General features: G+C 47.8%; 1 protein-coding gene across 1 annotated transcript in view; it reads right to left on the bottom strand.

Annotated features, from left to right (window-relative positions):
* The window catches only part of adgra2 (adhesion G protein-coupled receptor A2), a 132,669-nt gene that overhangs the window by 23,523 nt on the left and 81,924 nt on the right, over window positions 1-27,222 (bottom strand). The window contains exons 6-10 of the mRNA XM_080217040.1: window positions 24,027-24,190; window positions 12,656-12,869; window positions 11,695-11,859; window positions 3,366-3,564; window positions 684-833 (exon numbers count right to left, since the gene is read on the bottom strand). Of these exons, the coding sequence (XP_080073166.1) occupies window positions 684-833; window positions 3,366-3,564; window positions 11,695-11,859; window positions 12,656-12,869; window positions 24,027-24,190 (892 nt within the window). The remainder of the gene's footprint in view (window positions 1-683; window positions 834-3,365; window positions 3,565-11,694; window positions 11,860-12,655; window positions 12,870-24,026; window positions 24,191-27,222) is intronic.

The following is a 27,222-nucleotide window of genomic DNA, read 5'->3' as shown; positions in this document are numbered from 1 at the left end:
TTCTCTGGAGCGTAGGAGGCTTTGGGGTGATCTTATAGAGCACTATAAAATGATGAGGGGCACAGATCAGCTAGATAGTCAATATCTTTTCCCAAAGGTAGGGGAGTCTAAAACTGGAGGGCATAGGTTTAAGGTGAGAGGGGAGAGATACAAAACTGTCCAGAGGGGCAATTTTTTTACACAGAGAGCACTGAGTGTCTGGAATAAGCTGCCAGAGGTAGTAGTACAGGCGGGTACAATTTTGTCTTTTAAAAAGTGTTTTGACAGTTACATGGGTATGATGGGTATAGAGGGATATGGGCCAAATGCAGACAATTGGGACGAGTTTAGGGGTTTAAAGAAAAGGCGGCATGGACACATTGGGCCAAACAAACTGTTTCTATGCTGTAAACCTTTATGACTCGACTCAAGGTGCAGTGTTCCCACAACTGGATCCAGTGTTCAAGGTGCAGTCTAACTCATGCCCAATCCAGTGGGATCACAATCTCCCAGTTTACACTCCCATGTTGAGTTGTGATTTGTTGCCCTGATCTGGGGCTCAATGACAATTCATGCTTCCGTTCTGTATTTCCATTCTGTATTTCCGTTCTCCTAACAAATGTTGGAAATAACTGCATTGGCTTCAGGGAAGAAACAGGACAATGTTTCACAAAAACAAAGTGCAGATGTTTCAAATACATTACACCATGGATCTCATCCATAAAGCCGATAAACTTCTCCATCATCTGAGCGACGTAAATCACATCCATCCTATCCAAGAAATTGGCTGCCTCCACCGTGTAGTCAAGCAGCTGGCGAGCGAGAGTCAGTGCATTGGTACTGTTAACGGGCATCTGGAGAGAGAGACAGACAGAGAGAGAGACAGACAGAGAGAGAGACAGACAGGGAGAGAGAGAGACAGAGAGAGAGACAGACAGAGAGAGAGACAGACAGAGAGAGAGAGAGACAGAGAGAGAGACAGACAGAGAGAGAGAGAGACAGAGAGAGAGACAGACAGAGAGAGAGACAGACAGAGAGAGAGACAGACAGAGAGAGAGAGAGACAGAGACAGACAGAGAGAGAGACAGACAGAGAGAGAGACAGACAGAGAGAGAGACAGACAGAGAGAGAGACAGACAGAGAGAGAGACAGACAGAGAGAGAGACAGACAGAGAGAAGAGAACAGAGAGACACACACAGAGCGAGAGACAGAGAGCAGGGCAGAGAGAGAGAGAGAGAGAGACAGAAAGAGGCATAGAGAGAGCGAGGCACAGAGAGAGAGAGAGATGCAGAGACAGGGAGAGAGAGAAAAACAGAGACAGAGAGAAAGAGACACAGAGAGAGAGAGAAAGGAACAGAATTTCCACAAAAATCAAAACACAGCGCCATCACTCATCTGATTATTAACATTTCACCACAGTGCACTCACTCCATCACCTCAAATACACAAATCATCTGTTAGATCTGCACTGTCCCCATCAAACACTCCCAAGACAGGTACAGCACAGGGTTAGATACAGGGTAAAGCTCCCACTACACTGTCCCGATTAAACACTCCCAGGACAGGTACATGACAGGGCAAGATACAGGGTAAAGCTCCCTCTACATTGTCCCCATCAAACACTCCCAGGACAGGTACAGCACAGGGGTAGATACAGGGTAAAGCTCCCTCTACACTGTCCCCCATCAAACACTCCCAGGACAGGTACTGCATGGGGTTAGATACAGGGTAAAGCTCCCTCAATGCTGCCCCCATCAAACACTCCCAGGACAGGTACAGCACAGGGTTAGATACAGGGTAAAGCTCCCACTACACTGTCCCGATTAAACACTCCCAGGACAGGTACAGCACAGGGTTAGATACAGGGTAAAGCTCCCTCTACACTGTCCCCCAACAAACACTCCCAGGACAGGTACAGCACAGGGTTAGATACAGGGTAAAGCTCCCTCTACACTGTCCCCCAACAAACACTCCCAGGACAGGTACAGCACAGGGTTAGATACAGGGTAAAGCTCCCACTACACTGTCCCCCAACAAACACTCCCAGGACAGGTACAGCACAGGGTTAGATACAGGGTAAAGCTCCCTCTACACTGTCCCCCATCAAACACTCCCAGGACAGGTACAGCACGGGGTTAGATACAGGGTAAAGCTCCCTCTACATTGTCCCCATCAAACACTCCCAGGACAGGTACTGCATGGGGTTAGATACAGGGTAAAGCTCCCTCTACACTGTCCCCCATCAAACACTCCCAGGACAGGTACAGCACAGGGTTAGATACAGAGTAAAGCTCCCTCTATACTGTCCCGATTAAACACTCCCAGGACAGGTACAGCACGGGGTTAGATACAGGGTAAAGCTCCCTCTACACTGTCCCCCATCAAACACTCCCAGGACAGGTACAGCACAGGGTTAGATACAGGGTAAAGCTCCCTCTACATTGTCCCCATCAAACACTCCCAGGACAGGTACTGCATGGGGTTAGATACAGGGTAAAGCTCCCACTACACTGTCCCGATTAAACACTCACAGGACAGGTACAGCACAGGGTTAGATACAGGGTAAAGCTCCCTCTACACTGTCCCCCATCAAACGCTCCCAGGACAGGTACAGCACAGGGTTAGATACAGAGTAAAGCTCCCTCTACACTGTCCCGATTAAACACTCCCAGGACAGGTTCAGCACAGGGTTAGATACAGGGTAAAGCTCCCTCTACACTGTCCCCCATCAAACACTCCCAGGACAGGTACAGCACGGGGTTAGATACAGGGTAAAGCTCCCTCTACACTGTCCCCCATCAAACACTCCCAGGACAGGTTCAGCACAGGGTTAGATACAGAGTAAAGCTCCCTCTATACTGTCCCGATTAAACACTCCCAGGACAGGTACAGCACAGGGTTAGATACAGGGTAAAGCTCCCTCTACACTGTCCCCCATCAAACACTCCCAGGACAGGTTCAGCACAGGGTTAGATACAGGGTAAAGCTCCCTCTACATTGTCCCCATCAAACACTCCCAGGACAGGTACTGCATGGGGTTAGATACAGAGTAAAGCTCCCTCTACACTGTCCCCCATCAAACACTCCCAGGACAGGTACAGCACGGGGTTAGATACAGAGTAAAGCTCCCTCTACACTGTCCCGATTAAACATTCCCAGGACAGGTACAGCACGGGGTTAGATACAGAGTCCCAGAAGAACATCATTCTGGTCGACTCTGTTTAAGTGTAGATGGAATGTGTCTGTTGGATTCATGGCTTCACTTTGAGAGCAGTGAGAAGGATGTTGCACTAACTCAGCCAATCATTTCCAAACATCACCAATTGTACTTTGTCACCTTGGAGAATCTAACCTGGACTGCAAGGCAACCTGTGGTAAAACTCACCAAGATGAAGGTGTACAGAACCCTGGTATAGTCGTTGGTATAAAGACACTCTGAGTAATCAGCATCTTCCCACTGGCCCGAGCGCTCACACTTGCGGGAGGTTTTCTTCCCCAGCGACGCTGAATCCAGTGAGCTGGAAGAGTAGGGATACTGCAGGCAGGGCTGGTAGGCAGTGATTCCAGCCAGTGTGCGAGGCCACCTGGAGAAAGCATCAAATATCAATCTGTGATCTGCCTGAGAGGCGTCACTGAGAGCCACAGCCACACCCGTCCCAGGATGTCCCCTTAGCTTTAGGACACAAAATCAGGAGGAGAACATTCAGCCCCTCATTCAGAAAGATCAAGGGTGATCTGTACCTTAGCCCCAGCTGGGGTTCTGAAACAAACCATTGCCTAAGCATTATCTATCAATCTCAGATCAAAAATTTCCCTCTGCCCCCTCCCCCCAGACTCTTCACAGCTTTCCTGGAGAGAGAGACCCAGATTTCCATCAGCCTGGGTGATGAGCTGCTTTCTAAAGTAAAAATCAAGTTTATTTATTAGTCACAAGTCAGGCTTACATTGACACTGCAATGAGGGGGAGAGAGTGTGTGTGTGAGGGAGTGTGTGTGTGTGAGGGAGTGTGTGTGTGTGAGGGAGTGTGTGTGTGTGAGGGAGTGTGTGTGTGTGAGGGAGTGTGTGTGTGTGAGGGAGTGTGTGTGTGTGAGGGAGTGTGTGTGTGAGAGAGTGTGTGTGTGAGAGTGTGTGTGAGTGTGTGAGAGAGAAAGGGTGACAGTATGTGAGAGACTGAGTGTGTGTGTGAGAGAGACAGCATGTGAAAGAGAGGAAGTGCATGAAAGAGAGTGTTTGTGGATGAGAGAAAGAGTGTGTGAGAAAGAAAGTTTGTGTGAGAGAAACAGTTTGTGTGAGTGTGTGTGAGAGTGAGAGAGTGTGAGAGAGAGTGTGTGTATGTGAGAGAGAGAGTGTGTATGTGAGTGTACGTGAGAAAGTGTGTGTGTGAGAGGAAGTATGTATGAGAGAGTGTGTGTGTGAGAGGGAGAGAGTGTGTGTGTGTGTGTGTTGGGGGGGTGGTGAGGGGGGAGAGCATGTAATGGACAGGGGGCACACCAAATTGACAAGGGGCACTCCCAATCGACCGGGGGCATCCTAATCGACAGGGGGAACTCCTAATTCACAGGGACACTCCGAATTGATGGTGGGCACTCCTAATTGACAAGGGTGACTCCTAATTGACTAGGGGCACCCCTAATTGACAGGGGGCACTCCTAATTGAATGTATTTTCAAGTTTTTAAAGTATTAACCCTCAATGTTATCAAACAGACAGTTATCCAGCAGTGCATTGGGAGTGCTACAAATAAGGGTGAGAGGACAGTGTTCGATTCCCGGGAGCAGCATTGTGGCACAGCAGTTGGCAGTGCTGCCTCACAGTGGCAGGGGCATGGGTTTGATTTCAGCTTTCGTCACTGTCTGTGCTGAGTCTGCACGTTCTCCCCATGTCTGCGTGGGTTTCCGCCGGGTGCTCCAGTTTCCTCCCACAGTCCAAAAGACATGCTGGTTAGTGGGGATTGACCATGCTAAATTCTCCCTCAGTCTACCCGAGCAGCTGTAGGAGTGTGGAGACTGGATGATTTGTCACAGAAATTTCATTGCCTTGTTATAAGAATATTGGTGACTCTAATAAATAAACTTTAAAAAATTGTGTGCTTATAGTACGTATAGATACAGCAGTGACAATACACCCCATGCAGAGTTGGCAAATTCACTTTTCTCCATTTTTGATAAAATGTTCAGTTCTGCTGGGTTTCTTTTTATTTCATTTTGCTACAATGCATCAACAGGAAGCTGCAGATTAAACATGTTGGACTGGAACATCCCAGGAGAGGCAAAATAATCAGCTTGAGACTACTTTCAAATGCCAGCTTCAGAAATGACATTTTATTTGCCGATTCTACGATCCGGGCATTTTGCGGAACGAATATCACATCAGTTTTCAGAGCTCTTCACAGACAGGGAAGCAGTTTCAGGGGAAGAGAAACCATGGAACATTTGCAGAGGTGGGTACAATTTTGTCTTGTTAAAAAGCATTTCGACACTTAGAAGGGTAAGATGGGTTTAGAGGAATATGGGCCAAATGCGGGCTATTGGGACGACCTTAGGGGTTAAAAAAGGACGGCATGGACAAGTAGGGCCGAAGGGCCTGTTTCCATGCTGTAAACCTCTCTGACTCTATGACTCTAAGTTACTGTGAAATTCCCCTAGTCGCCACACTCGGGCGCCCGTTTAGGTCAATGCACCCTAACCAGCATTTTCTTTCAGACTGTGGGAGGAAACCCATGCAGAGATGGGGAGAAGGTGCAGACTCCGCACAGACGGTGGCCCAAGCCGGGATTCAAACCCGGGTCCCTGGAGCTGTGAGGCAGCAGTGCTGACCACTGTCTGCCCTGACCTCAGCCCTCAATGGGTGGCTCAAATTTGAATGATATATTTGTGTTTGACTCCCTGATCAGAGGAAACAGTTTCCATCCATCCACCTCATCATATCATTTAATCACCTTAAAAAAATCTCAATTGGATCGCCCTTCCCAGATATTCTCTGCCCCGAGGCACACAAGCCTGGTCTGAGCAGTGTGTCCTCAAGGATTAACCCTTTCCTGTCAGTAAGATTCTGCAAAATCAGTGCTGCACTCTCTCCAGAATATCCTTGCTGAGCAGCGTGCCCATCACTGACTGCAGTGAGTCCGGATAGGCTCCGACCCGGGGCTCTGTAAATCTCATTTTCTCTCACAAGTTGGTGAGGACCTTTGCTCACAAGGGACAATGATGCCCTCCAGACGGTCTGCTAACACCCCCCTGACTGCTCTCCCCTCGTGTGAGTGAACGATTAGACTCTGTGTGTGTGTGTGTTTAAGTGTGTGTCTGTGAGTCTATGTGTGTGCATCTGTGTGTCTGTGTATGTGTGTCTGTATGTGTACATCTGTGTGTGTGTGTGTCTGTACACATGTGTCAGTGCGTGTGTGTGTCTATGTGTGTTTGAGTGCGCATGAGTGCGTGCGTGTCTTTGTATGTCTGTCTGTGTATGTGTGTGAGTCTGTGTGTGGGCCTCTATGTATGCGTGCATGTATGTGTGTGTGCGCGCGTGTGTGTGTCTGTGTGCATGGGAATGCGTCTGTGTGCGTGTCTGTGTGCATCCATGTGTGTGCGTATTTGTGTGCCTGTGTGTGCGTGTGCACGTGTATGTGTGTGTGCATCTGTATGTGTACGTGTGTGTGTGCATGTCTGCATGCACGTGTGTGTGCATGTGTGTATGTTGTGTGTGTGTGTGTATGCCTGTGTGTGTGTGTGCATGTGTCTGTGTTTGAATGCGTGTGCGTGAATGAGTGAGTGAGTGCGTGTGTCTGTGTTTGTGCATCTGTCTGTGTGTGCATGAGTGTCTGTGTGAGTATGTGTGCGTGCGTGCGCACGTATGCATGTGCGTGTGTGTGCATGTCTGTATGTGTGTCTGTCTGCACGTGTGTGCGTTCTGTGTGTGTGTGTGTGTGTGTGTGTGTGTGTGTGTGCGTGGGGCAGTGCGAGCACTGGCCAGTAGAGGGAGGGCTCCACCCACTGAGACCAGGCAGTGAGTGCAGGCTTCCATCTCCAAGCCATGCCCTCACTTCCCCTCCACACTCTGCAGGCAAGCTACTCCAGACACACCACCTTACACAGTGCACAAGAAAACAGGATCCGCAGCAGCACAACATGCTTGTCAGAGAGAGTCTGCAGTGTGAAACAGGAGCGGGGAAGACAAACACTCAGGCAGCAAGGCAGCACAGTGATTAGCACTGCTGCCTCACAGCGCTGGGGACCCGGGTTCGATTCCAGCCTTGGGTCACTGTCTGTGTGGAGTCTGCACATTCTCCTGGTGTCTGCGTGGGTTTCCTCCAGGTGCTCCGATTTCCTCCCACAGTCTGAAAGACGTGCTGGTTAGGGTGCATTGACCCGAACGGACGCCAGAGTGTGGGGACTAGGGGAATTTCACAGAAACTTCATTGTAGTGTTAATGTGAGCCTCACTTGTGACTAATAAAGAAACTTTAACTTTTATTTTCACTCAATAAGAGCATAAGAAATAGGAGCAGGAGTAGGCCATCTAGCCCTTCGAGCCTGTCCCGCCATTCAATAAGATCATGGCTGATCTGAAGTGGATCAGTTCCACTTTCCCGCTTTCTCCCCATAACCCTTAATTCCCTTGTCTGTCAAAAACCTAGCTACCCGTGACTTAAATACAGTTAGCGAGGCAGCCTCCACCACTTCAACGGGCAGAGAATTCCAGAGATTCACCACCCTTTGAGTGAAGAAGTTCCTCCTCAACTCTGATCTAAACTGCCCCCACCTTATCTTGATCGCTGATTACTCTCTGATGATCACTTTGCCAACGGGTAGCGTTCCACAACGGTTCTGGTTAGACATCTTCCTGGAGGAGTTCCTATCACCCCCGACCTCCCCTCGCCAGCCCCTGAACGCCCCCCCGACTCCCGATCCTTCCTGACATACCCATTCCTGTAAACCCTGCCCTCACATGGCCAATTAGAAAGCTGGCAGATTCTCCATGACACTCCTAATATTTTTATTCCGGAATTTGAATATTGCTGAGAAAGGAGGCTTTGTTGAATCTTTCTGTCTTTCACTCATCAGGGCAATTTTCAATAATACCAATGTCAGGTGAAAACAGCAACTGGTCTTCTTGTGATTGTCCTGATGGGTGCAAGATGAAAAACTTTGACAAAATGGGTGGGGATTTACCACACAACCTGTGATGGGCGGCAGGTAGCCCACAGAACACACCACTCGCTGCTGTGAAACCCACAGCAGGAACCGTGCCATCGGCAGGAGGGGGGGGGCACCGGCAGGGGGCGGGATATCGGCGGCGGGTGGGACACTAGTTTGGTGGGGGGGGGGCAGGGAGACAGAGTTGGGGAAGTGGGGGGGGCGGACACCAGCGGAGTTGGGTGGGGGGGGCGGGCACCGGCAGAAACTGGATATCCTCGTGGTGTGAACAGCCGGAAAGTTCCGCCCAATGCCTTTTGCAGTCAGACTCAAATTTTATTATTAGCAAACAAATATATTGAAAGAAAGGGCTTAAACAAATGAATCTTGTGAAACAAAGAAAAAAGAAAATTACAGCTCAGGAACAGGCCCTTTGGCCCTTCAAGCCTGTACTGACCATGCTACCTGACTTCAATAAAACCCCCTCCCCTTCCAGGGACCATATCCCTCTATTCCCATCCTAGTCATGTACTTGTACAGATGCCCCTTAAAAGTCACGACCGTATCCAGTTCCACGACCTCCCCCAGCAGCGAGTTCCAGGCACCCACCAGCCTCTGTGTAAAAAATCTGCCTCGTACATCTCCTTTAAACCTTGCCCCTCGCACCTTAATAACTGATTCTTCCACATTGGGAAAAAGCTTCTGACTATCCAAACAACAAGATGTCCTGGCTGTTGTTCACAGCTGTAAAGTAAGTCACAAGTAAGGCTTATATTAACACTGCAATGAAGTTACTGTGATATTCCCTTGGTCCCCACACTCCGGCTCCTGTTTGGGTCAATGCACCCTAACCAGCACGTCTTTCAGATTGTGGGAGGAAACCGAAGCACCCAAGGAAACCCACGCAGACACAGGGAGAATGTGTAAACTCCACACAGACGGTGACCCGTGCCGGGAATCGAACCCGGGTCCCTGGCGCCATGAAGCAGCAGTGCTAACCGCTGTATCACCGTGCCACCCTGGAAATTAGTCTTTAATTCCAAGGCAGTCATGGAGGGTTGACAACTGGAGTCTGGAGGAATACAGTGACTGAATCAATGCCTGGTCGATTATTACGGGCAGGAATCTGTCCTGTTTTCCAAGTGCCCATCGGGCAGTGAGGAAAGGAGGGGCTGAGGGAGGGAGGAACTGAGGGAGGGAGGGACTGAGGGAGGGAGGGACTGAGGGAGAGAAGGAGTGTGTGTTCCTGTTGGTCAGAATTGTCCTCGTTCCCAGCTAAATGGCTGAGGTGATATTCACAGGGCTTCAGAAAGGGATCCCAATGACTCACATCACAAGTCAATGAAAGCTGAGTGAATCAGGCGTCAGACACAGTTCCGTCAGCCCCACTCTCTGAATAACCAGAGGTCCTAAGGCCCAGTTCACTGAGTTCAACACAAGATCAAGGCCAACATTCCCAGGTCTGTTTATCTGGATGATCGCAGCTGTTTGTTTGTTCCCTAGCTTCTGGCTGTTACTTTACTGTAAGTGGAAGTGTTTGATCATTCCCGGCACATTGCGTGATGACCAAGGTAAGCGGCTGTGCTTGCCGAGTTATGAGAAAGCTGAGGAAAATCAGAGCGCCCCCCCCAACCCTCCACCTTTCCAGCAGCCACCTCAGAGTCAGGGCTAACCCCTAAACCATTCGCAGCATCCTCAGAGAGTCAGCTCCTCACAGCGGAGAAAAAGGGCTAATGTTTCTCCAGCTTTGAGTGGACAGATTTATTGGCACCCAGTCCGTTACGTTCTGGCATACCTGCTGCATTCTGCCTGGGCTTTTGGATTTCTCCAATATTGCACACTGTACCCTGAGCCTGGGCCTCTCACTTAATTCAAACCACATTGACTCCATGGAGTTGTTGATTCCAGTCAGAAAAAGCCTGCCTTATAGTTTGGCCCCCCCCCTTGCTTTCTTCTGCTGCCAACGACATTCCAACACCTATTACTCCTGGCCCACAGAGATGATCAGTGCCATTTGAAAGCGTCTCTTTTACCACATGCCTTGTAAAGTCAACCATACGAATGCATCACCTGAATCATGCTCCTTAACCCTTTCCACGCCTGTCTGCTGCCCCTCGGTGGTGGCACTGCTCTCTCTGAGTCACAGGGTCCTGGCTGTGAGTCTCGCTACACAGATTCCAGCCTGACACTCCTTCAGTGCTGAGGGAGTGCTGCAGCATCAGGTCAGATCCTGAACCGAGGCACTGACAGAAGGACAGAGGAGTTTCCACTAGGATCCTGCAGCCCATGTTCATCCTTCCCATTACTACAACAGATCACCAGTGCAGACACGATGGGCCAAATGGCCTCCTTCTACACCAATAGCAATTCTCTGATCATTAAGCATCAAACTGGCTGCTGCAGTCCAACAGTGTCTCCAAATCACAAGCACTTGCCATGGGATCCATAGAATCCCAACAGTGCAGAAGGAGGCCATTTGGCCCATTGAGCCTGCACTGACCACATCCCACCCAGGCCCTATTTCCCGTAACCCCACACATTTACCCCAGCTAGTCCCCCTGACACAAGAGTCAATTTAGCATGCCCAATCAACCGAACCTGCACCTGGACTGTGGGAAGAAATCAGAGCACCCAGATGAAACCCACGCAGACATGGGGAGAACGTGCAAACTCTGCACAGACAGTGACCCAAGCCAGGAATCGAACCCAAGTCTTTGGCCCCGTGAGGCAGCAATGCTAACCACTGTACCACCATGCCACCCTGGTTAGAAAGCTCTTTGGGATATTCTCATGTTGTACAAAAACAAGTTTCTCTCTTCACTAACTGCCCATCTATCTTCTGTTTTTTTCCCTTATTTGTTAATCTTTCTCGAGACATGGCTGTCAGTGGTAAAGCCAATATTTTTGGTGGTTCTAGTTGTTGAACTGATGCAGTTTAAACGCTAGTTCAGTCACTTCAGGCAATAGTTACATTTCAACCAGCAAACCAGCCTCCCACCCACTGAGTCTGTCTGTACTTCCTGCTGCCTCGGCAAAGCAGCCAGCGTAATTTAGGACCCCAGGCACCCCGGACATTCTCTCTTCCACCTTCTTCCATCAGGAAAAAGATATAAAAGTCTGAGGTCACGCACCAACCGACTCAAGAACATCTTCTTCCCTCTGCTGTCAGACTTTTGAATGGACTTAGCTTGGATTAAGTTGATCTTTCTCTACACCCTAGCTGTGACTGTAACACTACATTCTGCACTCTCCTTTCCTTCTCTATGAACGGTATGCTTTGTCCATATAGCACGCAAGAAACAATACTTTTCACTGTATATTAATACATGTGACAATAATAAATCAAAATCAGATCAAATCAACCCCGTGCACTCCAGAACAATGAACCAATGATGTGGTGCCACAGTGATGGATGTGGTCTTGATGACTGCAGCCAGGAAGGTCTGACACAGTAAGTGAGGAAGTGAATATGAGGCATTGCCAAGTTAGCTGAGGGTCACACGTGTGCACTTCAGATTAACAATTCCACTATCTGCTCAAACATCAAGCAAGTTTCCTGCTCACTCAGAACATCTCACACTGACCTGAAGTCCCCTCTGTTGTTAATGACCCTTTCGGCCTGACAGTACGTTGCAGACGTGTCTATCACCACGATGTCCACTTTTGTGGAAGCATTGCCGCGCGATGTTGTGATGACGCATTCCCACTCTCCGCTGGCACGCAGGTAAATGTTTGAGAGAATCAGTTCACTGCAAGACACAAGGACAAAGGTCAGTTTCATCAAATGACTGCTCTCCAGAGTCAGGGTGGTTTACTTTAGTCAGTGTGGCTGCCCGCTGGTTATAGATTCAGGAAGAAGTCTCACAACACCAGCTTAAAGTCCAATAGGATTATTTGGTAGCATGAGCTTTCAGAGCATTTCCCCTTCATCAGGTGAGGGTTGGACCAGCTGGGCTTTAACCTGGTGTTGTGAGACTATTTACTGTGCTGACCCCAGTCCAACGCCAGCAACTCCACATCAGGTTTACAGATTATATTGCGGTGGGGTCAATGGAGGAAATTCAGTAATTCATTGGCGTGTTTGGAAAACTGGTCTATGGAGGAGTTAGCATATCGAGAGGGGAGTATCGACTCTATTAGAGTCAGTGTATCGAGAGGGGAGTATCTGCTCTATTAGAGTTGGTGTATCGACAGGGAAGTTGGCGTTCTCAGTATCTGCTCCATTCGAGTTAGTGTATCAACAGGGGAGTTGTCATTCCCAGTATCTGCTCTATTAGAGATATGGTATCAATATGGGTCTGGGCATTCCCAGAATCTGCTCTATTAGAGTTAGTGTATCGACAGGGGAGTATCTGCTCTATTAGAGTCAGTGTATCGACAGGGGAGTTGTCATTCCCAGTATCTGCTCTATTAGAGTCAGTGTATCGATATGGGTCTGGGCGTTCCCAGTATCTGCTCTATTAGAGTTAGTGTGTTGACAGGGGAGTTGGCATTCCCATTCTCTTTGGGTCTAGATGCTCTGATGCTGCCTTACGCCCAGAATACCTGGATATCAGGGTGCAGTCGTGAATCAAGCTTTCGACAATCACCACACTGCCCGCTGCCTCCGGCTGCACTAAGATGTTGTTGTGGTACCAGAGGACCTGGGTGCTGTTGTCCAGGTACGTCGCAGTGCACAGGAACGGCAGTCGATCCCCCTGGAAAACCACCTGGCGAAGGGATGGAATCAGCTGCAGAATTGGCAGTTCCAGCGGCCCATCTAGAAGCAAAAGAGAATTCAGCCACTCATTACCCAGCAGAGAGCGCCATCCTTCCCATCTTTCTATCTAACATCTCCAGTACAGGGAGCCAGCTCCCTGAGGTGTCCAATTAAACACGCTCTGCCTGCTCCATCCCACCTCCTCACTGCCAAGTCCCTCAAACCTGCTGCCATTCTGCTAAATCTCCTCTGCATTTACACGTGTGCTGTCCTGAATTGAATCACTGAATCCCTACACTGCAAAAGGAGGCCGTTCAGCCCATCGAGCCTGCATCGACTACAATCTCACCAGACCCTGTTCCCGTAACCCCACATATTTACCCTGCTAACGCCCCTGACACTCGGATTAATTTCCTACACATCTTGGGACACTAAGGGACAATTTAGCGTGGCCAATCCCCCAACCTGCACATCTCTGGGAGGAAACTGGAGCGCCTGGAGTAAACCAAGCAGAATGCGCAGACTCCACACAGACAGTGACCCAAGCCAGGAATTGAACCTGGGTCCCTGGAGCTGTGAAGCAGCAGTGTGCTAACCACTGTGCCACCAAATTAGTGATTTGTCAAAGGTTTAACATGACTTGCTTTGTAATCTGTGTCTCTCTTCACAAAGGTAAGGGTCTTATCTGTCCCCAAGTTGCAGAGAAGGAAGATCTGAGTTTGGATTCCAGGCTCAGGTGCCTCCTGAAACCAAAGGGGAAAATGCTGGAAAATCTCAGCAGGTCTGGCAGCATCTGTAAAGAGAGAAAAGAGCTGATGTTTCAAGCCCAGACCACCCTTTGTCAAAGCTAAAAGGCATTGAAAGTGGGAGATATTTATACCGCAGGGGGAGGGAATGAAAGATGAGTCATTGCCAAAGAAACCAGGGGAAAGTCTGCTGATGGCAGCCCATTGACAGAGTAATGGATATAAATGGCAGAGAAGATGAAATCAGAGGGTAAACTGTGAGGGGAGAGGAGCATGTGTGGGAGAAAGGCAAAATTGAGAAAAAGGGGGAAAGGAGAAGAAAAGGGTAAGAAAAGGGGGATGAAATAAGGGGAAAAGTAGGGGGAAGGAAAATGCATAAAGACAATAAAGAAATAAAAGGTAGAGAACAGTAACAACTAAACAAAATAGAATAAAAACAAAGGGGTGGAAGTGAGGTACAGCTAATCATCCGGAGTTATCGAATTTGATGCTGAGACTGGAAGGCTGTAAAGTGCCTAACCGAGGATGGGGGCAGGACTTACTCAGTTAATGGTAGAGCGTTGGGGAGAGTTACAGAACAAAGAGATCTCAGGGTACAGGTTCATGGCTCTTTGAAAGTGGAGTCACAGGGGGACAGAGTGGTGAAGAAGGCATTCGGCATGCTTGGTTTCATCGGTCAGAACGTTGAATACAGGAGTTGGGACGTCTTGTTGAAGTTGTTCAAGACATTGGTAAGGCTGCACTTGGAATACTGTGTACAGTTCTGGTCACCCTATTATAGGAAGGATATTATTAAACTAGACAGAGTGCTGAAAAGATTTACAAGGATGCTATCAGGACTTAATGGTTTGAGTTATAAGGAGAGGCTGGATAGACTGAGACTTTCTTCTCTGCTGCGTAGGAAGAGGAGGGGTGATCTTATAGAGATCTATAAAATAATGAAGGGCATAGATCAACTAGATAATCAATATCTTTCCCCAAAGGTAGGGGAGTCTCAAACTAGAAGGCATAGGTTTAAGGTGAGAGGAGAGACACAGAAGTGTCCAGAGAGGCAATATTTTCATACAGAGGGTGGTGAGTATCTGGAACAAGCTGCCAGAGGTAGTTGTAGAGACAGGTACAATTTTGTCTTTTAAAAAGCATTTAGATAGTTACATGGGTAAGGTGAGTGTAGAGGAATATGGGCCAAATGCGGGCAATTGGAACTAGCTTAGGTGTTCTGAAAAAAAGAGTGGCATGGACAAGTTGGGCAGAAGGGCCTATTTCCATGCTGTAAACCTCTATGTCTCTATCCTTGTTCTTGGGAAGCATAATCCACCGCCATTTTCGCCAACTCCAGCGTGATGCCACCACCAAACACAGCTTCCCTTCACTCCCTCTGTCAGCATTCCACAGAGACTGTTCCCTATGGGATAACCTCGTTCAGTCCTCCACTATATCAACACCTCTCCCATCACTCATGGCACCTTCCCATGCAATTGCAGAAGGTATGACACCTGCCCCCTTTACCTCTTCCATGCTTTCTGTCCAACGTCCAAAACACTCATTCAGGTTAAGCAGCGTTTCACTGGGACCTCTTTCAATTTGGTCTATTGCATTCGCTGCTCCCAATGTGGTCTCCTCTATATCGGAGGGACCAAGCGTAGACTGGGTGATCGCTTTGCTGACACCTTCAGCCTGGGCACAATCAGGACCCTGACCTTCCGGTTGCTTGCCATTTTAATACACACAATCCTGCTCCTGTGCCCACAAATCTGTCCTTGGTCTGCTGCAATGTTCTAGTGAAGCTCAACGCAAGCTGGAGGAATAGCATCTCATCTTCCAGCTCAGTACTTTACAGCCTTCCGGTCCCAACATCAAATTCAACAACTCCAGATGATGAGCTCTCCCCCACCTCAACCCCTTTGTTTTCATTCTATTTTGTTTAATATTTTTACTGTTCTCTACCTTTTATTTCTTCATTTTTCTTCTCCCCCACTCTTCCCCCCTACTTTATCCCCTTTACCTTTTCTCCCCCTTTGCTTCCCCCTCCCCTTTTTTCTCAATTTTGCCTCTCTCCCACCCAGCCCCACTTCCCCACATCTTCACCTGTCACAGTTTACCCTCTGATTTCAGTTTCTCTGCCATTTCACACCCTCTATTCTCTCTGTGGGCTGCCATTAGCAGCCTTTCCCTGGTTTCTGTAGCTATGACTCATCTTTCATTCCCTCAGTCTGCAGGATAAATATCTCTCACTTTCTCTGCCTTTTAACTTTGACAAAGAGTCGCCTGGACTTGAAACATCAGCTCTTTCCTCTCCTTACAGATGCTACCAGACCAGCTGAGATTTTCCAGCGTTTTCTCTTTCAGTTTCAGATTCCAGCATCCTCAGTAATTTGCTTTTATCCCATTATCTCCTGCTTGAAGCAAGTGTTACTGTTTTCCCCTTTGTTTTACATCTCTTGGTAATGATTCCAGTTTATGCTGGAGTTGAACCTTGTTCCACACTTGTAGAGTTCATTCTAAGCTCTGTGTTAAATTCCTGACTACGATGCAAGTTGGAGCTTCCTACTGAGTAGGCAAACCTCACACAGAAGGTTTTCTCTCTGTCACAGTTCATTGGGATGAATGTACTTGGTTTCTCTGACACATCCTACATTCGGCCGCTGATGAACCAAACCAGTCCACTACATTGCTGAATGTTTTTTTAAACAAGCAACCTCTTGAGATGCAATGGTTTGAGGTCAAAATGCATTCCTAATTTCAGAAAGTTGGCACAGATGGGCTGAATGGCTTTCTTCGATTCTATAGGTTTTCTATATTCCAATAAGTGGAGAGGTTCTCTCACCAACAGTTTGCTCTCTGTTTGAGTGCTCTAGCTGGTAACTTAAACAAATAAATTGTCACGAAGAGAGCCCTTGATATTTTTTACAGGGATTGAAACACACTTTCAAAGTTCACTCCCTAGTGCCATCTGGTGGGAAGAGTTTGAACCTGCACCATGACAGATGACATAGCATCATTCAATAAAAAATGCTGACATCACGATTTACAATGGGAACTTTGCCATTTTGTGTTGGCTCGAATCCCAATGAAATGTGACATGTTGCAGACAGGAAGTGTGCAGCCCCAAATGTTTCCTTTAATCTGAGCAGTGACTGTTGAGAAACTGCAGAGAGTTAATAATATGGAAGCAGGCCTTTGGCCCACCCAACTCAACCCTTCCATGCCAGCAAACCTTTCCCTCCAAACACATGAGCACAGAATCCCCAGGCCCACACTCCCGGGGCTGTACCGAGGGAGTGCTGCACTGTTCAAGGTGGCATCGTTCAAATCAGGTGTTAAACTCATGTTCCCTCTGCCTTTTCTGGTGGGCATGTAGGATCCCTGGGACAATGAGTCAGAGAGAAACAGGCAGGGTTTTTCAACCAATATCACTAAAAAAGGTCTACTACTCATTTATTCCATGGCTGTTTGTGGGATCGTGCTGTGTACAAAGTGGCTGCACCGTTTGCCACATTCTAACAGTAACTAGTCTTTAGGTTGTAAAGCATTTCAGGATGATCTGAAATGATTATTTCTTTCTTTTGGCAATGTTGATGATCAAACTCAGAAGATAACCGCAACCCTGTGTCTCTCCTCTGTCCTGTCCCTTCACTTAGCTTCAGATTTGACAAAATGGCCCAGGAAAATGTCTCGTGTGGAGATGTGACACTCGAGGCTAATGGGTCCATTGAAGATCTTAAAGAGAGGGAAGCAAGGGTTATGGGTAAGTGGCTAACTGTGTCACTGTGGTTCCAGCCTGCCTCTGACTAACCAAAGAAAATGATTTGCACAAGCTTTGAATGATCTCCAAGCTTCCGCAGTTTAACAGATGACAGGGGAATGGCCTCAGATGAAAATAAAACTTGAAAGAAAGGTGCCTTTTGCCAAAAGTGGGAGCCAACCACGCAGCAGAATTAGTCAAAGGCTGGACTGTGAAAAAAAGATTCCTCCAGGATCTCAGCCCAACATCCGGATCACATTTACAACCTTCTCCATTTCCACATCACTGACTTTTCCTCTACTTTCCTCCCAAGACACATTTGAATCATTTAAAGATGAGTCTGTGCTGTTAATCACCAGAAATGTCAAGAGTTCCAGCAGAGAATCAGCTCATTCTTCTGAATCCTGTATCGATGTTCCTCCTCTTACCTCGACTACTTTCATCCCAGTCTCCAGGCTCACTCAAGGGCATGCATTCATGTCACTGGTCGAATCCAAAAGCCCAGGCTAATAAAGAACAGCACAGCACAGGAACAGGCCCTTCGGCCCATCAAGTCTATGCCGACAATGCTCCAGGTACGTGGATTCAAATCCCACCACTGCAGATGCTGGAATTTAAATTCAGTTCATAAATCTGGAGTTAAAAGCGAGTCTCAGTGATGGTGACCATTGTCGATTGTTGTAAGAAAAACTGATCTGGTTCACTAATGTCCTTTCCAGAAGGAAATCTGCTGCCCTTACCTGGTTTTGTTTTAATTCGTTCATGGGCATCATTTGTTGCCCATCCCTAACTGCCCCTGAACTGAGTGTCTCACTCGACCATTTCAGAGGCAAGTTGAGAGTCAGCCTCATTGCTGGGCTCTGGAGTCACATGTAGGCCAGGCCAGATAAGGTCAGCAGATTTTCTTTTCTCAAGGACATTAGTGAACCAGATGGGTTTTTCCGACAATCAAAAATGGTTTCATGATCATCAGTAGATTTTTAATTCCAGATCTTTTTATTGAACTCAAATTCTACCAAGTGTCAAGGTGGGATACGAACCTGAGTCCCCAGAACATTAGCTGAGTTTCTGGATGAATAGTCGAGCGATGATACCACTTGGCCATCGCCTCACCTGGCCTACATACACTTCCAGACCCACAGGCATGTGGTTGGCTCTTTAATGGTCTCTCAGTTCAATCAAACCATTCTGAAAGGAATGAAACTGGTCAGACCAGTATTGATCGAGGCACTGACAGCGACATCAGCAAACCCAGCCCTGTCAACCCTACAAAGTCCTCCTTACTAAATCCGAGTGCTTGTGCCAAAGCTGGGGGAACTTTCTCACAGATCAGTCAAGCAACAGCCCCTATACAATCAGACTCATGGAATCATACCTTCCATTCATTCATGCTGACACTATTGTTAAGAAAGCCCACCAACATCTTTACTTTCTCAGAAGACTAAAGAAATTTGGCATTCACTTACGACTCTCAACAACTTTTACAGATACACCATAGAAAGCATTCTTTCTGGTTATATTACAGCTTGGTATGGGCTCCTGCTCTGCCCAAGACTGCAAGAAACTACAAAAGGTCGTGAATGTAGCCCAATCCATCACACAAACCAGCCTCCCATCCATTGACTCTGTCTACATTTCCCGCTGCCTCGGCAAAGCAGCCAGTATAATTAAGGACTCCACACACCCCGGACATTCTCTCTTCCACCTTCTTCCATCGGGAAAAAGATACAAAAGTCTGAAGTCACGGACCAACCGACTCAAGAACAGCTTCTTCCCTGCCGCTGTCAGACTTCTGAATGGACTTACCTCGCATTAAGTTGATCTTTCTCTGCACCCTAGCTATGACTGTAACACTACATTCTGCACTCTCTCCTTTCCTTCTCTATGAACGGTGTGCTTTGTCTGTATAGCGCGCAAGAAACAATACTTTTCATTTTATGTTAATACATGTAGCAATAATAAATCAAATCAAATTAAATCATACCTCAGGACACGGCATATCCCTTACTCTACTATCAGCACCAAGTTATAGGATCAAACCTGGTTCAATGAAGGGTGCAGGAGGCCATGCCAAGAGCAACATCAGGGACACCAAAAAATAAGGTGTCAACCTAGAGAAGTAACAACATGTGTACCAAACAGTGGAAACAGTACTCAATGAACAGAGTTAAACAATTCTACAACCACGGATCAGAACTAAGCTCTGCAGGCCTACCACATCCAGCCGTGAAAGGTGATGGACAAATAAATCACTGGAGGAGGAGACTCCATCTTTTTCCCCATCCTCAACGGGGGAGGAGCTCAGCACATCAGGGTAAAAGATAAGGCTGAAGCATTCGCAACAATCTTCAGCCAGAAGTGACGAGTGGATGGTCCATCTCGGCCTTCTCCAGAGGTTCCCAGCATCACAGATTCCAGTCTTCAGCTCATTCGATTCACTCCGTCTGATATCAAGAAATGGCTGAAGACATTGGATACTGCAAAGACAATAGGCCCTGACAATCTTCTGATGACAGACTAAAGACTTGTGCTCCAGAACTAGCTTCATCCTTCGCCACGTTGTTCCAGTGCAGCTACAGCACTGACATCTACTCTACAATGTGGAAAATTTCCCAGGGGAGGCAATGGCCCATTGCTCAACTATCAATCTGGAAACTCATCTAATGTTCTGGGGGTCCCAGGTTCAAATCCCGACCACAGCAGATGATGGAATTTGAATTCAATAAACAAAAATCTGGAATTAAGAGTCTACTGGTGATTATGAAACCATTGTTGATTGTTGGAAAAACCCATCTGGTTCACTAATGTCCTCTAAGGAAGGAAATCTGCTGTCCTTACCCGGTCTGACCTACACATGACTCCAGAGCCACAGCCATGTGCTTGACTCTCAACTGCCCTCAGGCAACTAGGCTTGGGCAATAAATGCTGGCCAACCAACGACGCCCATATCCCAGGAATGAATTAAAAGAAAGGTTTGTCCTGTGCACAAAAGCGGGACAAATCCAACCCAGCCAGTTACCACCCATCAGTCTACTCTGGCTCATCAGTAAAGTGATGGAAGAGGTCACTGACAATGTTACCATGTGGCACTTACTCAGCATTAACCTGCCCAGTTTGGGTTCTACCAGGGTCACTCAACTCCTGACCTCCTGTCTTGGTTCAAACATAGACAAAAGAATTGGATTCCAGAGGTGAGCTGAGAGTGACGGCCCACATAACAAGGCTGCATTCGACCAAACGTGGCATCAAGAAGCCCCAGCTAAACTGGAGCCAATGGATATCAGGGGCAAACTCTCCACTGATTGGAGCCACACCTAGCACGCAGGAAGATGGTTGCGATAGTTGGAGGTAAACAATCCCAGCTCCAGGAAGTCTCAGCAGGAGTCTCTCAGAGTAATGTCCCAGGCCCAACAATCTTCAGCTGCTTCATCAATGACCTTCCCTCCGTTATAAGATCAGAAGTGGGGATGTTCACCGATGATTGCACAACGTTCAGCACCGTTCGCCACTCCTCAGATACTGAAGCAACCCATGTTCAAATGTCGCAAAATCTGGACAATTTCCAAGCTTGGGCTGACAAGTGGCAACTAGCATTCACTCCACACAAATGTCAGGCAATGGCCAGCACCAATAAGAGACACTCTAACCACTGCCCCTTGACATGCAATGGCGTTACCATCACTGAATCTCCCACTGTCAATATCCTTGGGGTTACCATTGACCAGAAACTCAACTGGACTCACCACATAAACACAGTGTCTGCAAGAGCAGGTCACAGGCTAGGAATACTGCGGTCAGTAACTCACCTCCTAACTCCCCAGAGCTGATCCATCATCTACAAGGCACAAGTCAGGAGTGTAATGGAGTACTCCTCACTTACCTGGATGGGTGCAGCTCCAACAACACTCAAGATGCTCAATATCATCCTGGAATTCCTTCCCTCACGTCACTGTGGATCAACCCATGGAACATGGACAGCAATGATTCAAGAAGGCAGCTCACCACCACCTTCTCAAGGGACAACTCGGGATGGGCAATAAATGCTGGCCGAGCTAGTGACACCCAAGTATGAGTTAAAAAAAACCCTCAGCTCCACTTTCCCACCTTATCCCCATAGCCCTGGATTCCCTCCCTGATTAAAATTCTGTCCACCTCAGCCTTGAGCATATTTAATAATCCAGCCTGTACAATAAAGAATTTCACAGATTCACTACCCTCTGCAAGAAGAAACTCCTCCTCATCTTAAAAGGGTGACTCCTTACTCTGACATGATGCCCTCCGGTCCAAGACTCTCCCACAATGAAACAGCTTCTCAGCATCGACCTTGTCAAACCCACCTGAGAATCCTGCATGTCTCACTAAGATCGCCTCCTCCAATGAGTACAGGCCCATCTATTCAATCTCTCCCGATAAGACCATCCCACAATTCCTGCCTGGGTCACTGTCAGTGCAGAATCTGTAAATTCTTCCCTTGTCTTCGAGTCATTGAGGTTTACAGCGTGGAAACAGGCCCTTCAGCCCAACTTGTCCATGCCACCCTTTTTTTAAAAACCCCTAAGCTAGTCCCAATTGCCTGCGTTTGGCCCACATCCCTCTATACCCATTTTACCCACGTAACCGTCAAAATGCTTTTTAAAAGACAAAATTGTTCCCGCCTCTACTACTACCTCTGGCAGTTTGTTCCAGACACTCACCACCCTCTGTGTGAGAAAATCACCCCTCTGGACCCTTCTATATCTCTCTCCTCTCACCTTAACTCTATGCCCTCCAGTTTTAGACTCCCTCACCTTTGGGAAAAAATATTCACTATCGAGATGATCTGTTTGCCCACTGTCTATTTCCTACTGTAGACTCTTTGTATCATCCTCACCGCTCACCTTCCCACCTATTCTTGTGTCAAATGTAAACTTGGGAAGAGGACATTCACTTCCCTTGTCTAGATCATTCACATGTGTTATAAATAACTGTGCCCCCAGCACAGATCCCTGTAGCACTCCGTTAGTTACATGTTGCCATCCTGAAAATGTTCTTCTTATCCCAACTCTCTGTCTTCTATCAGTAAGATGCCATCATCTCACGTGAGAACACCATCCACCAGGTACTCAGTACATACTCTTGTGACTCGGTCAACATTGTCTACCTGATACGCTGCAGGAAAGGATGTCCCGAGGCTTGGTCCATTGGGGAGACCATGCAGACGCTACGACAATGAATGAATGAACACCGCTCGACAAATGACTGTTCCTCTTGGGGAACACTTCAGCAGTCACAGGCCTTCAGCTTCTGATCTTTGGGTAAATGTTCTCCAAGGCGGCCTTCACGACACACGACAGCACAGAATCGCTGAGCAGAAACTGATAGCCAAGTTTCGCACACATGAGGACGGCCTTAACCGGGATCTTGGATTCGTGTCACACTATCTGTAACCTCCACAACTTGCGTGGGCTTGTAAAATCTCACTAACTGATCTGTCTGGAGACAATACACATGTCTTTAAACTGTGCTTGTCTCTCTCTCCATTCACACTGTCTGTACCTTGAAGATTTGATTACCTGTAAAGACTCGCATTCCAACCATTATCTTGTAAATTGAGTTTGTGTCTGTATATGACCTGTTTGTGAACACAAGTCCTCACTCACCTGATGAAGGAACCTGAAACTCCAAAAGCTAGTGCTGCCAAATAAACCTGTTGGACTCTAACCTGGTGATATGAGACTAGTTACTCTACTTACCCCAGTCTACATCATTCTATCAGTAAGCCAATCCTCTATCCAAGCTCATATACTACCCCATCACCATGGACTCATATTAAGTAGCTATTTGTGCAGTAGTTTATTGGATAGTTTTTGGAAATCCAAGTATGTGACATCTATTGGTTCCCCTGCTACCTAGCCAAAGAATTCTAATAGATCTGTCAGGCGTGATTAGACCATCATGAAGCCATGCTGACTCTGTTTGATTATGTCATATATTTCCCAATGTTCTGCTATTGAATCCTTTATAATGGGCTCTAATATTTTACCATTGACATAAGTTAAGCTAACCGGCCTCGAGTGACCTGATTTTTCTCTCCCTGCCTTTTTGAATTTTTGGCAGTTTTCCAATCCTCTGGGATTTTTGGAATGTGACTGCCAGTGCATCTGCTATGTTTGACCCCTCTTTCCCTCTCTCTGAAGAAACTATCGAAGTTTTTGAAGATAAGCGAGGTGTCTGGCAGGGATTCCAAACTCTACCTATTCTGTACAAAGGTGAGTAAGAACCTCCCCTTCCATTCTTTACTCCCTCTCATTTCCAGGACCAATGGAAACAATGTCTCATTGTCCACCTGAAGAGGACACTTGCGAGTCTGCCAGTTTCCCAACATCTCAGATCTCCTCATAAGCTCCTCACTGGCTACATCCCAGGGGAGACTTTGTAAATTCCTGGAGTTCCACCCAGCAATACATGTCTCCCCTCTCTAACCCTCCCCAGATGTGGAGCTCTCTGAGATCTCTGCGCTCCTCTAATTCCGGTCTTGTGCACATTCCCAAAGTTAATTGGCAGCCTTGCCTCAGCTCTGGAATTCCCTCCTAGAACCTAGCCTCTTCCCGCTTCCCCTTTGAGATGCTGATTGAAGCTTTGGCCAAGCGCTTAAATGTCAACATTTGTCCATGTGGGTTGATCCTGCAAAGCACCTTGGGATGATGTTAAACGTGTTATATAAATGCAAGTTGTTGTTGCACTTACCACACACCAATTGGCTTTCCTTCAAGTCTTTGAACAGCTGCCCCCTCAGTGTTTTTGGATAAGCACAGACTGTCTCCTCGCTGATTCGCACAGAGCTGTTTTTCTTCCAGTTTAGCACCCACCGCATGTTACAGTCACAGATCAGGAATTCAGAATTGAAATCTCTGAAAGTGAAAGCATACACTGGCATTGGAATCAGAGCTGCCAAAGATGTTAGCTGCTGGGGGTGGGGAGAGGACGGCAAAGAGAGTTGAGAAAGAAACATTCCACAGAGAGGAGGCATCCCAACCATGATTAACTCAAAAAAGAGATGATGACAGCCTCAAAGCGAAAGAAAAAGCATGCAATTACACAGGGATCGGGGGGGGCAGGTCAGAAGATTTGGCAGAACATAAAGAACAGCAAAGAAGGGCTAAAAGATTAAGAAGGAGGTGAATATCAAAGAAAGCTAGCTGGAGGCAAAACGCTTAGGGGGTGATTTTACCACCGCATTGTGCCCGTTGTAGGGTGTGACGTGGTGGTAAAGTGGGTTGTAAAGCAATTAGTGCAATTGGGTCGGTTATCGCGACCGGTGCCATTTTATGAGCACCGGATTTCCGGTGTGGTTCGTCTCTCACTGGAAATGGGCATCAGGCAGGTTAATGTATGGAAATTTATGATAATGCTGTTTAATATCTGCTTAGCGAGCCTGTCGCACAATCTTCCAGGCTTAGCCCCTCTTTATAACCTCACCAGGAAACGTTCTCGCTGGAGAGGAATAGGCACGCTCCCCATGAACAGGAAGCAGTTGCCTTGGCCTCGCCTGTGGAACCAGAGGTCATTGAGCAGCCTCGGGGAGGCCGAGGGTAAGGGGAAGGTGCCCGAGGCAGTTCCAGACTGGCAGTGCCACCCTGGCATCTGGGCAATGCCAGTCCTGCATCTGGGTAATGGTCTCCAGGCAGTGCCAGGGCAAGGGGCTAATGGTAGCGGGGCCATTGAGGATAGGGCCAGTGGGGGGATGGGGTAGTGGGGGCAGGGCCAATGGGAGGAGAAGCAATGTGGGGGAAAGGGTTAATGGGGCAGGGGTGAATCGGGGACGGGGGTGAACAGGGAAGGGGCCCACTGCCAGTGTGCAGCAAACAGAGGTGGGGGAGGGATCCACGGTCAGCCTGGATGGTTGCGAAGTGGGGGTGCTGGCAGGGCCTGTATCTCAGGCCGCGGGCCCCCGCATTTGCAGGGGGTGAGGGACCTGCTTCAGGCAGCCTGCAGCAGCAGGGGCCTGAGAGCTCTCCCTTGTCTATCAGACCCTTGCTCCTGCTAATGTGGTACCGCTGTTCAAAAAAGGTAGTAGGGACAACCCTGGAAATTATAAACGGGTGAGTTTGACATCGGTGGTAGGGAAATTAATGGAAAAAATACTTAGGGGTAGGATGTATGAGCATTTGGAGCGTTGCGATCTGATTAGGAATACGCAACATGGCTTTGTTAGAGGGAGGTCTTGCCTTACGAATCTGGTGGAATTCTTTGAGGAGGTGACAAAAACGGTTGACGATGGGAGAGCCGTTGATGTCATCTATATGGATTTAAGGCGTTTGACAAAGTCCCTCATGGTAGGCTGGTAGAAAAGGTTAAGGCGCATGGGATACGAGGTCAGGTAGCTAGGTGGATTGAGAACTGGCTGGGTAATAGGAGACAGAGGGTAGTTGTGGAGGGGACCTTGTCGGGCTGGAGGCCAGTGACCAGTGGTGTGCCGCAGGGCTCAGTACTGGGACCTCTCCTCTTTGTAGTCTACATAAATGACTTGGAAGAGAGCGTAGGTGGTGTGATCAGCAAGTTTGCTGATGACACCAAGATGGCAGGGTTGGCGGGTACTGAAGTGGATTGTCAGGTGATACAACAGGATATAGATAGGTTGGTGCATTGGGCAGATGGAATTTAATCCTGACAAATGCGAGGTGATGCATTTTGGACGGAATAATGCAGAGAGGAGCTATGTGATAAAAGGTAGGCCGATTAGGAGTATAGACATACAGAGGGACCTGGGAGTGCAGGTTCACAATTCCATGAAGGTTGCGTCCCAAGTGGAGAAGGTTGTTAGGAAGGCTTATGGGATGTTAGCCTTTATAGGAAGGGGTATGGAGTATAAAAGCTGCCGTCTAATGCTTCAGTTGTACAGAACGTTGGTTAGACCGCATTTGGAGTACTGCGTCCAGTTCTGGTCACCTTACTACCGGAAGGACGTGGAGTCTCTGGAAAGGGTGCAGAGGAGGTTTACCAGGATGTTGCCTGGCATGGAGGGGCTGGGTTACGAGGAAAGGTTGGAGAAACTGGGGCTATTCTCCTTGGAAAGACGGAGATTGAGGGGGGACATGATAGAGGTATATATCACCCTCAAGAGTTTCTAAAAAAGAGTTTACAAATTGAGCAGTGTTTCGAGAGTGAGAGAGTGAGTCTGGGGAGCTGACACTGGAAAACAAGTAAGAAGTCTCACAACACCAGGTTAAAGTCCAACCAGTTTATCTGATATCAAATAAACTGGTTGGACTTTAACCTGGTGTTGTGAGACTTCTTATTGTGTTTACCCCAGTCCAATGCCGGCATCTCGACATCATGACTGGAAAACAAGGACAGGGCAGGTGAATTGAGAAGGTGTTTTCCATTGGTCCTCACAATAGGGAAATCATAGAATCCCGACCATGCAGAGGGAGGCCAGTCGGCCCATCGAGTCTGCACCGACTCTCTCTGATACTGTGCTTTACTCAGACCCTTCCCCCCACCCGAACCCCATATTTATCCCACACATTTACCGTGGCTACCAGGATACAAGTAACATCCCACTAAGAGCTGTCGATCAGGGAAATGTGATGTTTCGGTGAGTTCACCAAAGTGAGGGGCACACAGACCTTTAACTCTTGGGAACCTGCCTCAGAATGGGGTTGAGAAGCCATGATTGAATGGTGGAGCAGACTCAATGGGCCGAACGGCCTCATTCTGCTCCTATATCTTATAGTATCATGGGTTAGATTCACAGCTAAGTTCCAGCTGCTTGGCATGTGGGGTACGTTCAATAATCAGGAAAGAAACCATCAGTCTGGCTTCATACCTCACAATTTTGTGTTCAAATTCCTCAATGGCTTTTCCCCCTCCCTATCTCCAGGTCAACAAATGGATTAATTCAGCATTACTTTGAGATTTATACCTGCTGTGATCCTCTAAA

The sequence above is a fragment of the Carcharhinus amblyrhynchos genome, chromosome 34 (genome assembly GCF_965287045.1).
Source record: "Carcharhinus amblyrhynchos chromosome 34, sCarAmb.v2.hapA, whole genome shotgun sequence".
NCBI classification, from domain to species: domain Eukaryota; kingdom Metazoa; phylum Chordata; class Chondrichthyes; order Carcharhiniformes; family Carcharhinidae; genus Carcharhinus; species Carcharhinus amblyrhynchos.
The sequence above is the reverse complement of the archived record's forward strand: the minus strand, read 5'-3'. Positions and strand labels throughout refer to the sequence as shown.